Source organism: Leptinotarsa decemlineata, unplaced genomic scaffold (assembly GCF_025532065.1).
Source record: "Leptinotarsa decemlineata unplaced genomic scaffold, Ldec_3_MD MMD2_P_RNA_scaffold_5, whole genome shotgun sequence".
NCBI classification, from domain to species: domain Eukaryota; kingdom Metazoa; phylum Arthropoda; class Insecta; order Coleoptera; family Chrysomelidae; genus Leptinotarsa; species Leptinotarsa decemlineata.
Genome location: NW_027412532.1, coordinates 6,334,335 through 6,348,487, shown reverse-complemented (window position 1 = coordinate 6,348,487; position 14,153 = coordinate 6,334,335). Strand labels below are relative to the sequence as shown.

Here is a 14,153-nt window from a genome sequence, read left to right as displayed (position 1 = left end):
ATGACGACGTGGCGCTAGAATGGCTAAAGAAAGCCACAATGAACACTAAGCCGTGAGAGAAGGCATCACTTGTGGCCGTCAGTGTGGATAAGCTCCCAAAACTTACCAAAGCCTCCCTCTGGATCCCGGTGGACGTCCATAAGACGACCTCCAGTGAAAAAGAGAGGGTTCTGGGTCGGCTAAAGGCGCAGAACCCTGGCCTGACTTTCCACCATGAGGTGAAGGTGAACCCAAAAGGGCACCTTTTCGTCTTCGGGATCGGAGACGATGATATGGCTGCCTTCAAGAAAAAGACTATAACTATAAGGGCAACATAGATAGATAGAGGGTACCTCTGGAGATCCTAGGTCTTTGGAAGTCAAGCCACCTAAAGTGGATATTGATCCCAAAGTCACCATGGGTCGCAAAAAGGAAGTCGAAGCATCTGAACATATGACAGTCGATGACCTGACGGAGAAGGCACCTAAATAGAGCAAGGCCGCCTCTCCTCTAGCGGGGGAGCAGATGGACCTCTAAAAGCAACCTCAATTGGTAAAAATAATACAATACAATAACAACGTGATTCAAACAGAACTGGTATCTCAATCGCCACACACGAAATAACCAGAAAAAGAATTTCTGGCAAAAACATAACAATCTGCACTCATAACAGACAAGCCCTATTAGCCTTGAACAGACAACGTCTGTTCAGGGCTAATAGGGCTAGTACTAGAGTGCCACCAAGATTTAGCCAAAGCATCGGTAGATAATAACATTATCCTGATGTAACGTTTCATTTTTCACTTAATTGCCTTTTATTTAATAAATTATTTTCACAGATATACCTCTACACAGTTTGCAGCAGTCCATTGGATATGTCCTAGGATTAATGTAATTTTACAAGTGTTTAAGACCGATTCAATATGTGTTTTCATTTATAAGTTTCAGGGTTAAAAAGTCATAATAAAAAATGTCAAATTTTTCTTCTCATATTTCAAGGCAGATGACATAATCACTCAGAGATGAACCCAGTAAACCAGAAAACATAGTCTTGCGCTTGATCACTGATCAGCTTGCTGTTGACATTCGTGACTGGAATGAAATGGGTGGCAACACCTGTTGAACCTTGAACGAAATCTGAAGTAATGTCAAATAACCAATAATTAAATGTTCAGAGAACGACGTATTGATTATTTATAAAAAAAATTCCTGCAAATAATCACATCTTCATAGTTTCGACCAACGTTTAAGTTTTGCCAGATAAATAGGTTTATTGGAGAATAAATAAATTCAGATAAATAGATTCATTGACGAATAAGTAAATTCAGATGGAGTAATTTAGATAAATAAATTTACATAAATAAATTTATTGAAGAAAATTTACAGAAGTAAATACATTTACTGGAGATAGTAAAAGTAATTGAGGCTGAAAATCCCTTGGGTAGGAATTTGCGAATCAGATAATTATTAAGGAGACAACTCAACTTGCTGCACAAGTAGAATTATTGAAGAGATAAATTTATCTTCTGAATAAATTTATATTTGTTTGAAGATCGCCTGAGGCATAACACATTCTATTCTACCGTAGCTGAGTCGAACTTGGGTCATTGTGGAATCTATAACAACTTTATTAACGAGATTACTGTAAGCTTAAATGCATTTAACTGTAACTAGTTATTCTTTTGACCAAGGAACCAGCGTTTATATTATTGCACAACGTTGCTAATTCTGTTCATTAAATTTTTGAAAATATTTATTGCTGTTATTTATTATTTGTAGATAGAGTTCATCTACAGAGACTGGTATTGAAAAGAATTATTAGTAACTGTTATTTGATGTAGATGGCGCCCTAGTAAGATCTCTATATCTTATTCTTTCCGATGATACCACCCATTAGAACTTCCAAAAGGCCAAATAGTTTTTGTCCTAAAGATCCGCGCCCTTGCCTCCGTAAGGACGCGGCCACGCAAGGCCACGTTAAACCCATACTCAATCCCTGAAGAGATTGGATGAAATCAAAGAATGCAATCTTGCCAGAATCACCCTGGGCGACCCAGGGAAGCTGGCGCCGAAGAAATATCTGGCGATGACCAGGAAAAATCTACAATTAATAGTAGGATTTCTGACTGTCCAGGAAATACCTCCGGAGGTATCGTCAATAAGACAGTGTGTTTGGCGAGTCTTGGCCTACACCTGCTAATATAAAGGAGATGCCTACTAGTGACCTATCCACCTTCCTGGAAAAGACAGGATAGACGATGACCTAGGAGGACAACTCCTCGGGAGGTTGTACAATGGGTCACATATGCCTAAGTGTTGTGGGCCTACAATCTCTTCCCTATTCTACAGATACAGATGGTGGTCAAAATGGACACCAATATGTCTTGGCACAATCATGTTGCTGTAATTGCAAAAGCTGCTTCTCAAAAGCTTGGAATACTATTCCGAACTAGAAAACTGTACAAACTCCAGCAACTTTTGATGCTTTATGAAGCTCAGATCAGATCTTTACTGGAGTATTGTTCTCATGTATTGAGCTACGCCCTTAAGCATACCCTGAAGCTGCCGAATTCCTTTCAGAAAATAGCCATCCGCCTAATTTGACACACGAATATCACTTGCAATCTTGATAATCTGAAACATCGAAGAAAGGTGGGAGAATTGTCTCTCTTTCATAGGTGTTCAAGTAACTTGGCCAATTTTATTTCACTAAGAGTAGTACATATCAGAATTACTCGAAAGATTGTGGCTGCTCAGCGTTCTGAGGTTCAACTCAGTGAATTTAACCATCAGCGATTTAAATCCAACATTAATCACTACTTTTGCACAGGCACCGCTCTGAGAGCGCCTTAAAGATTTTCCTGTAGTGCTTGTGTCAATAAAAAAGCTGTCATATGATTCATGATAAATCAGGGAACCTGTTTCAAGTAGGAAATAATCGAAGGAGATTGCAAATAATAATAGTCACAATCAATAGTCTCTTTTATTGAAAATATTTTGAAACTCATAAGCTGGATACCTATTTTATAAATATTAAAATATTGACTTCAATCAGTTTTTCTGTTCGGTAGCCAAACTGAATCTGCACCATATATCCAAATATTGAAAACTTGCTGAAGAAATGACTCTAAAATAAAGAATGTAACTTATCTCGAAATTGGCCTTGCCTGATATCTCACCCATGCATTTTCCCCGTACATCATCTCTCACCTGACTTGTCTTCACGGTTGCTCAACACCGATGACGGTCTAGGTTTCGGCCTCTCCTCCTCCAGGATAATTCCTTTTTCCTTCTGGTATAAATTGAATATACTGGCCTTGCATACTAATTTCGCTTTCCCTGCATGAAATGTATTTCCATCCATCTCCAGCTCCAGGGCTGAATCGGTTATTAGCGGAACTCGACGATTGTTGGTGCCCGGGATTGCTCTTCGACTTTCGAAGGGATGCTGTCGCTGTGATCTTTTGACGAACGAATCATTAACCTGAAAAATGATATTTTTGTGGATTGAACGTTACATAGAGTTATTGTGTCATAAAGGTAGAAATTAGGCATTAGTCCAGGACAGGAAAAAATATATTTCAAACAGGTTTTTGATGTGGAACATCTACAGGCGAACATAAAACCGATTTCTCATCCCACTAGTTCGGTGTTACGGTGTTACGGGAAGGGTTGAATGTCTGGGAATGATACTAGTTCCGATACTGACCTAGAACCAACATTGAAACAGAGAGAAAAAATAGTGGTGGAAACACTTATGCTGGATTGAGGATCAGTCGCACATATGAGAAGACATGGGTGCCAAAATCAGTCATGATGAATCGCCAATACATATCAGGGGTTCAAACCATCACATCATATGCTGCTTTGGTGCCAAAATTAAGTGAACGTCTGCTATTAACAATTATGATAGGGTGCAACAACCTGCCCGTTTAGTAATAATGCAAACTATGATAACCACACCAAGAACAGTGTGAAGACACTCTGAATCTTGTAATAACAAGGTATGCAAGAAATAGCCAGTTCAGTAAAAAAAACTCACCGTGGTAGGTACATAAGATCGGGGAAAATTGCGGAATATGTGCAGAAACGAACATCAAAATTGTTCACGGTTCACGTAACATCGAAATACACTTTCAAAATAAGTTCAGAAACTTTGAGTTGGTCGATACTTCGTACATGACGTATTCTAGTAGCGCTTCATTTTGAGATTTCCCTTTTCAGAAAGGCAGTCTGAGAAAAGAAATGACGAGCTGCTTGAAAGCACATATAGCTTCAGGATGATGACCATATCTACAGGTAGGAAAGGGACAAAGGGTTCATGGGTAAGCAAAGAAAAAGTAAACTCGTATTTCATCTTGTGTACAAATTGAATGCAGTTGACCCATGGAATTATTCAGTGGGATTTGAATTGATCTCAAGAGAACACACACTCAGTTCAAGAACTTCACACAGAATTTTCCGAGTAGCTAAACGTGTGGTATGGAATTCAAGACGACTATATTGTTGTTCCTTCTATCTATCAGAAAATCCCACAAGAGTACTGAATGGGTTGACATTTCACCAAGACGAAGCACCACTGCACTATAGCTTCACTGATAGTTAAAATTTGTTTGAAACCTTTCCAAGTAGATGGATCAATCAAAGAGGATCAGTAGAATGGTCCGCAGGACCCACGAAATCCAACTTCTCACCCCTTTCTGTAAGATCAAGAAATGAAAGCTATATCCAGGAAGAAATGACTTTTTCAATAATCCCCACATAATATTGATAACGAATTTCAGTAGTTTTCGAACTTCCAAATAGCTCAGATTAGGATTAGTTTCAAAGCGAGTGTAACCCTCTAATCCTATTTCAATTCCAAGGGTTGGATCTCATTCTTCTGGAGAAGAAAAAGTGATATAGTTGAGATTAGGCACAGATGATTCTACCCTCGATAAAAAAATCACAAATACAAACGATCATTTCCCTCGAAGCAAAATATGAAAATCTGGTTTTATGAATAATCAATCATTGGTATTCGATATTTTGAATTCTTGCTCTCCCACCTGTTTTCCATTGAGAAACCACGTGATGTTGGCAGCTGGATAGGAGGGGGGTGAGGAACAGTTTCCCTTCAGTGTTGCTCCTACTTCCAATAATTCTTTCTCAGTATCAAGAACTGGATCTCCAAGAGGGATGTCTGAAAGAAACGAAATTCAAAAATTCAGTCACACTCAGTAATATACAGAATTTTCTACTATTCAAGACACCATCATGATGATTATTGAGTTTTTCAACGATCAATTCAATATACAGTATATTTAATGTCCCACTCCTTTTATTTTTTGAACGGGTCAACCCAAGGAATTGAAACTTGACATAATGAAATTAATGCATGACTACTTTATTTTGAAGTAAAAATGATAGATAAAACTTTCAAGATGCCGACTGGGCGTGATCTAGGAAAAAAATTGAATGGAAAGGGGGGTCTTCTGACACATCATTTTGAAGCTCCTGACGAATACTTCACAACCCTACAACATGAAGTCAATATCTTCACCTACTACAAAATGGCGGTACATGTAATTTCTTGAATACAAACACATTCATATCGATATTTCTAGAAATATTCCTTTTTATCTGCCATATGGCAATTCCAACAACCCGATACGTTTTCTTGAGTTATTTTTTGTTTATAAAATCGAAAAAAAATATCAGTACGACAATGAACATCATTGTTCAGTTAGAATATTCTCATTTAGTTTTCGGTTTTACTAGTAGGAAGGTACCATGTCAACAATCTCAAAAATGGCCAATTCTCGTCTATTGGAAGAAAAAATTGAAGCAATTTTCATTTACGGTGCGACGTGTAACTTTTACGAGACCGAAAGGATTTTCATTGAACGTTTTCTGAATCGTCCTACCTGTAGAAAATATTTGAGGAAACATACAAATTCACAACTACCGATAGTGTACATAACAAAAAGCCACCAGGTCATCCGTCCAATCCGGAAGAACAAATAATAATTGATGAGATGGTAGTGAATCCTGAACATTCTACTTATTTCGTCGCAAATGTTTGTGGGGTGTCTCCTTCTACTGTGTGGAGGCTTTTGAAGAGGAATATCTATGATCTATACAAAATTAAAATCGTACACCAATTAACTGAAGATGAGCCTGATCGAAAAACAGAATTCTGCGGAATCATGGCGGAAACCATTGCAGAGCATCCTACCTATCTCCACTATATTTCTTTCAGTAAAGAATGCACATTTTTTTAAACGGCAATGTGCCCAGGCAAAATTGCGGTTATTGAAGTGTCACCAACCCTCACGTTTTCCGGGAAACACATACCCAATATCCAGAAAAAATTAACGTTTGGGAAGAAATATTGGGAAACTATATTGTAGGACCTCTATTTACTGATCAAAATTCAACAGGGGAACTGTATTTGAATATGCTGGAAACTACTCTTGACTATCTCATCTCTGAAATCGTCGAAGCGAATCCTAATGAATTCGATATGGATATTGTATTCCAACAAGATGGAGCACCACCACATTACTCCAGACAAGTAAGAAACTATTTTGATACTAGTTTTCCCGGTCGTTGGATTGGCCGTCGAGGTTGTACAGAATGGCCAGCCCGCTCGCTAGATTTAACACCTTTGGACTTTTTTATAGGGCTATTTGGAGCAAAAGGTGTATGAAACTGACCCTGTTCCAATATTGGATATACGGCAGAGAATAATAAATATTTGTAGAGGTATTGACGTTACTGTGTTCGAAAATGTTTAGCGTGAAATATCGGAGGCTGTTCATGTGTCAGGAAGTTCAAGGCAACCATTTCGAGCATCTTCTGAAGTGACCTCAAGCTTAGTACCTCATATTATGTAGTTAAATGTCAGAGTATGCAGGCAAGTATTAAATGTTCCGCAATTTTTTAGTAGTTGAAGATATTGACAATATATTCTAGGGATGTGAAGCATTTGTCAGGAGCTCCAAAATGATGTGTCACAAGACCTCCCTTTTTAATTTTTCTCCCAGATGGCGCCCAGTCGCCATCTTGAAAGTTTCATCTGTCAATTTCACTTCAAAATAAATTATTCATGCATCAATTTCATTATCTTCAATTTCAGTGTCTAGTTTATAACATTTGGTTTATATTGTTTTGGAGTTTTGAGGTAATGATAAATAAGTGTCATCAATTTTTAAATTCTTAAATACAAATCATGAAATTATAAAACAACAACAAAAATCAATTGGCGCTCCGGAGTGACTTTGCAGCACCACATCATCTAAAGATCTTGATCTGCCAATATCCTCTTTCTCATAAAACAAAATGTACGGTGTCTCCAGAGGCTCCACTAAATTCACTGATGAAAATAATAATAATCTTGCAAGAAACGTCCTTTTAGGAAGCTGAAGAGCCATAAAGAAAAATTGTCTGACAAGCCATAGCATCGAAGTTTACCCAAATATGGATGACATACTACAGAAGGTCGTCTGTTGATCTTTGATACCGACATCCATATTGAAGATCGCTCAAGATGTAAAACCTTCCATATATTCGAGGGTAAGGTGGTATACAGTTTTCCACATGATTTTTTAATCACTGATAGGTAATTCGATATTGTGGAGAATAAAGTCACCGAATATGGAAATTTTGGTACTAGGATGATTGATTTGCAGAAAGTCAATGGTGTTTTCAAGTAAAGAGAATAGTGTATCGCTAGGTGGTCGATAAACACAGTATATGAATTCAGTGATCTTCTGTAATATAATTTTAAAACACATGACCTCAAAATGTTGGAATTCCAACATTTCCTCATACGATAGAAGGTCGCCAGTTGAGTATGGTTTACGGCTTTCTTCATGATTTTGGATATCATTGATAGCAAAACGACTAGTATATAGTTATTTGAAAGATTTTTCTTGCCCTTTTTTGGGAATAGGCTGAACGGAATGGCGATGCACAATTTCTGCGATGTTCAAAACTGAAAAGTTCCAAACGTTTGTATATTTCATCATTACTAATATCTATCTCAAGGTAAGAACCATGTATTCTGGAAAATGAAGAAAACTTTCTTTGGACCCTTTCAATGCATAGATTATAAATCTCATAGAATGGATCCAGACGATACTTGCATATTGAATATTCGAACGTACGTAGGTGTGATACAACAGCTCCATAGATTCAATACTATGAAATTTTCTGCAATTTCTAACAATAAAACCATAACCCCTCAAGGATTCAGGAACTTTTCGTGAAATATATCTTGCAAATGAAAAATTTTAGTCAAATATTACCCCTAGGTTTTTGATATTATTGCATCTCAGCAATGATACCAATCATCAAGCAATATTTTTTCCATGACAGTTTTGAAGAATAATGCACTGGGGTTTTATGAATCAATCACCAATATCAGGATAACGAGTGAAAGCCTGGCATATCAAAGTTAGTTTCTTCAATGAAATGGCAAATATTGTTTTTCATATTTGGATTTCTTTCAGAGGGTACTTTCAGTTATGTCAAAAATAGCAACAAAAGGCTAGTTTACTCAACCGTTTCTATAATGAATGAGAATCCAATCAAAGTATCTGTTTCGTTACGAATTTATAAGATAAACGTAGTTTTCTGTTATCAGCTAGAAGTCATGCTGTCAATTCGTATTCAACTGAATAGTTTCATAACCAATGTTGATAATATACAGCTTGCCAAATCTGAGAAAAACTCAAGAATTCTGCGTTTTCTGTGTTAGTACGCAAAAGGATGAAAGAACATGGAAACTGGCCGATGTACTACAATATTTTCATTGCAACTGAGCGTCTTCTAACGCGCATTTAGTGGGCAGCACCATATCGAAATTCAGAAAGCTCTTCCTACATTCTACAAGCTGGACAGGTGAAATTCTTTTTAGATTATTTAGATAAGACATTTTTCATCTCACGAAAAAATTACAACACTAAGTTGCATCCTTTCCTGCCATTCCTGGCTTCACACAACCATGATTTTCATAGAATTCGCAGTGAATTCAATATGTCATGTCCATTTCAACAAACAGCTAATGAAACCTGTACTAGGGTTACCATTGTTAACGGTTGCCTCTTCCAGAGATTTTATGTCAGTTCAAAATAATATCGCTGATGGTGTAAGAAAGAACTCAAAGGAAACATAATTAAGCATGGATAATTTTCACTGCCTAATGAACATTTCTGGAAGGCGAACTTCTTTTGCAATCATAAACACTTTCTCGTTTTCCTAATTATGAACGTTCCCGTCAAATTATGAAATAAATCAAATATTTCATTTCAGTTCAGACTCAGCAAAGTGCAGAAAAAGTTTCAAAGAAACTCAGTCAGACAACTTTCATTCGAAATAAAATGCTTCAATTCATCGTTAGGCTATAGTTATTAAGAGAGAGTAGAAGTATAAAGCGTAGAATGAATTAATGCAAATAGTATATTTCGGAAGCTCAAGAACAACAGAACCCTGGTTTGTGTTCAATAAACCCTACAAAATACAAATAAAACAGAACACTGAGTCAGATGCTACAAATGCAATACGTATATATACAGACGGCTCAAAAACCAAAGAAGGCGCAGGATTTGGAGTGTACTCCAGATCACTATGCCTAAGGATTAAGTGGAGAATGGGAAAAAATACCAGCGTGGTCCAAAGAGGACTGGCTGGCCTGGCCTGGCCAGGAAAGGAGTTTCTGGCAAAAACATAACAATCTGCACTGATAGCAGACAATCCTTATTAGCCTTGAACAGACAACGTGTTATCTCAAGGCTAGTACTAGAGTGCCACCAAGATTTAGCCAAAGCCTCGGTGGGTGACAGCATAAATGTAATCGTATTGCCGACTCTTCAACCAAGGAAGCGGCTGGACTGAGAATTTTAGGACCCAGTGGCACCTACGGCCTGATGACTTCGACAATTACGGAACTAGCCAAACGTCACACCCATGCTCAATCCCTGAAGAGATGGGATGAAATCAAAGGTTGCAATCTTGGCTGGATCAACCTGGGTCACCCTGAAAACGATATGGGGCTAGTGGACACACCTCTATGCAGGATGTGTGAATAGGAAGAGAAAACTGTCCGGCATGTCCTATGGGAATGTCCGGAGTTATCATCAATAAGAGAGTGTGTGTTCGCCGAGTCTTGGCCTACACCTACGCCTACGATATAAAAGAGATGTCTTCCAGAGGCCTATTCACCTTGGACACCCTCCCTACTCTACAGATACAGAACAACAGATTCTTTTGTGTCCTTCATTTCATTGATTCTAATATAAGAATTTTGGAAATGCTGGCACTTTCAGATGAATCCTTGACGACTTTCGCCATCGTATGGCGAACTTGTGTGGAACTCCACTGTCGTCTCCACAAGTTGGTCACATTCGTTGAGCAAAGATATATAGAATATCATGGAAAAAATCATCATGGAAATAGCTGAAAGTAACGACGAGGACTCAAAATCTATAGGTCCTCCATGCACCAACGGATCAGTCCAAATTTTCGAAAAAATCATCCTGAAAGTGGTTTCCGAAACTGCCCGACAATTTCGACGAGTGTTAGACAACGAAAGAGATAAGACGATAAAAATGTCTGGGAATCGCCAAATAAGCTATGGGAATTGCGATAGAAAGTATGTTGGTCAAACTGAGCGGAATAAAGTAGCTCGCTACAAGGATCATATTTCACATATTCATTCTCGTAGACCACAGAAGCTAGTGTTTTTTACCATGACTTCGAAAACGGCCACATACTAAGTGAAGAGTGCTTGAAATTTTTCGATACCGGTACATGACAAGCAATATATAGATATTTTCGAAAGTATTGAAATCGACAAATGTGAAATGGAATCTTTACCGGCGAAAGTGCCAATACAAAACAGTATATTACTAACTATTTTACGCAATAAATACTGGTATAAACGAGGTAAATATAAGTATCATTATTGTTTTCGAAAAATTCATTATATTTATCATATGTTCACAGAAACTTACCTACGACATACATATATCCAGAGTCAATAACAGTATAGAAATTTGGAGCATCCGATGAAACTTCACATTTATATCGACCCGTAACTTCTGGCTGAACTTTTCTCAAAACCAATTTGTTGCTGTTACTTCTGGCGAGCTGTAAAAAAAAAGACATGAAATTTCGTGGATGAACAAATTGTCACCTAACGACTGTAAATAATAATAATGATAATACAGTTTATTCTCCTCAAGTATCAATATATATGCATAATACCTGTATGTTATTGATGAAACCACGAAGCCAAAAAAACAATATAGACATAAAGTGAATACTACTGTATGTTAGACTATCGAACATGTCAAATTAGTATTATAGGCCTTTTTTACAGTAGACAATCAGTCTGTCTGTTCAAAATTTGTTTAAAATCTGTTTTTCCGTTAACTAGGTGTCACACCCCTACGAACGACAACCTTCTGATTTCGAAACTTGTGCGAGCTAAGAATTAACGAGGTCTTACCTTTTAACGTGTGTTTCCTAACACGGGACAAACATTGTTGATTGTGACAATTCAAAAGAAAAATCTTCAAGTGGCAATTTGAACGAAATATAGCTGAAATGAAAAAGTTTTTTTGATTCATTTCTCGTTTGATATTTTTGAATACAGATTACTATTGATCGAGTTGGCTTTTTCTGAAGAGTTCGTATGAGACATTATTTTTAAGGGTGCATTTTTTACTCACCCTTCTTTATAATTACGAAAAATCTCTATAGAATTGAACAAAATATTCCTAAGATCAGAAGAAAACTACTCGTAAGACAGTGGTCTAAAAAGTTGCCAATCTCAACAAGAAGATAGGAGCACTCGTAAATGAAAGCTAGTGAATTTCGTTGTTCATCTGTTGACAGTTACTCACCAAAATTTAAGCCATTTTGGACGCGCAGTTGTTATGAAACAGTCGTTTGAGTAAGTTCATGTGAGTATTTTAATGAAAATGGACCAAATCGAGTAACGAGCTGTTGAATATTTGTTTTTGAAGGACAATACTCCTACGCAAATAGAAAATGAGTTGGATTCTGTATATGGGGCTCTACACCATCATTTATCGCAGTGACATTTTGGTCAGCTGAATTTAAACGTGGCTGGAAGAGTTTGGGTTCGGGACGTCCAAAAACTGCAACTACCGTCGGGAACATCGCCAAAGTTCACCAAATGGTGCTAAACGACCGCCAAATTAAAGTGAGAGAGATAGCAGAGGTTATGCACATGTCTAAAACACGTGTTTGCCACATATTGAATCAACATGTAAACATGAGTAAATTGTCCTCGCGTTGGGTGCCGCGTTTGCTCATGTTAGATCAAAAACGTGTTCCGGTGCCGAATAATCACTTTAGATAATACACCATTATACGCCCGAAACAAAAATACAGTCCAAACAGTGGGCTACAGAGGGAGAACCGGCTCCAAAAATGCAAAACTGTTTTTTCAGCTGAGAAAGTGAATGCCACAGTTTTTTGGGATTATCATCTAGTTATTTCAATCTATTATCTTCACACCGTCTCACACCTCAGCGGTTGCCATGGCGAAAATACACGAATCACGGTTTGAACTGTTTGACCATCCACCTTACTTACCAGATCTAGCCCCAAGCGATCCCTTTCCATTCCCTCATCCGAATATTGCGCTCGAAGGACAGAGAGTTTCGTCAAATGAAGAGGCTATCGCCTTCATGAACAATTATATCGCTGAGAAAAAATATTTGAAAAGTACTATTTGGATGGATTTCAGAGATGGGAGCATTTCTGGAAGAAGTGTGTAGAGTTGAAAGGAAACTATGTGGTTAAGTCGGAGACTTTTTAAACCACGAAATACAGGTATATGTACTTACGTCAACGTCTATCCCGGAAAAAGGAAATACTTGTGTGTTAGGCAATTCCTTCGGTATATATCTGTAGAATTCCTTGTTGCTCTTGTACCACTTCACTGTATACAGGGGCTCTCCCTCCAAATCATATTCGCATTCCAAAGAAACCGTTTCTAGGGTTCTTACTGCCGTTGGGACCGTAACCCGGACATTCTTGAGGGCAATTGTTTCTGAAAAAGAAAAAACTCTTCATGGGTGAGTGTAAAGAAAATATATAATCCAACTATCACACAGATGAGCGAAAAATATATTTCAGACCATTTTTAGAACCAGATATAGAAAGATAGATATTCCGTAACTATCTTCAATGTTGAAGAAATGTACTACTTTTGCATCTCTTTCATCTCAGTGTGCTGTGGTCAACAGACCACTACAGAACAATATGTTTCGTCCATGCTGTGTCCAGTACCTATTCAATGCCATGTAGACCTTCAATATTCGATTCAAGTCAAATCAGTTTATTTTCCTGAAATCACGGTGGAAACTCCTACACAGAGTCTTGGGGTCATTTGATTTTCTTGGTTATCAATGTTATAAGTCTTTCTTTCAAATAATTATTTCAGGAAGCGAGTTTACTTTTATCTCCAGTAACAAAATTATGAAAAACTAAAGTATTTTGGATCGACAGTCATTTTAAGGAAATACATGATTTCAATTCAATTCGACTGGACTATTAAACGTCTAGCTGCCATTGATCGCTGAACACAATACAAAGAAGAGACTTTTCACTGTGCCAAAGAACAATATATATGCACCTTATTATATTCGAACATAATTTATGCATAACTGAAATATTTCTCTCAATAGTGAGACAGAACAATCGTAAAGTGAAAAAAACAATTTTGAATAGTGGAAAAATTATACGCGGAGCTCCTCAGGGGTCAGTCCTAGGCCCAATTTCATTCTTGCTATATATTAACGATATGGCCAAACCTGATACATCTGGAGCATTTACCTTGTTTGCGATTGACACCACGGTACTTTGGCGTAATAAAGATCCTGATACTTTGTTGCGTGGGGTGGCGGAAGAACTGGGCGTCAACTCCCATGCTGTTTTATAAGGTTCAAAACGTATTAGAAAGGTCAATGAGCTTTGGATCGTATCGTCACGTGTGATATAAAGTGGATACTCTACGACAACATGACAGTGGTTGGACATCCAGTGGATGAGCCATCCAGGCATCTCCCAAAGTCAAAATGGCAAAAACTCACCAAAAAAGATCATGGCTTTTGGATTCCACCCAACAGCTAGAAGCTAGATGGTTGATACACTGT

General features: G+C 37.7%; 1 protein-coding gene across 2 annotated transcripts in view; it reads right to left on the bottom strand.

Annotated features, from left to right (window-relative positions):
- LOC111508779 (uncharacterized) overlaps positions 1–14,153 on the bottom strand; it is a 73,357-nt gene that overhangs the window by 1,338 nt on the left and 57,866 nt on the right. For both annotated transcript variants that reach the window (XM_074169365.1, XM_074169364.1), the window contains exons 3-6: positions 12,843–13,048; positions 10,977–11,112; positions 5,028–5,161; positions 3,190–3,463 (exon numbers count right to left, since the gene is read on the bottom strand). In XM_074169365.1, coding sequence (XP_074025466.1) covers positions 3,190–3,463; positions 5,028–5,161; positions 10,977–11,112; positions 12,843–13,048 — 750 coding nt within the window. The remainder of the gene's footprint in view (positions 1–3,189; positions 3,464–5,027; positions 5,162–10,976; positions 11,113–12,842; positions 13,049–14,153) is intronic.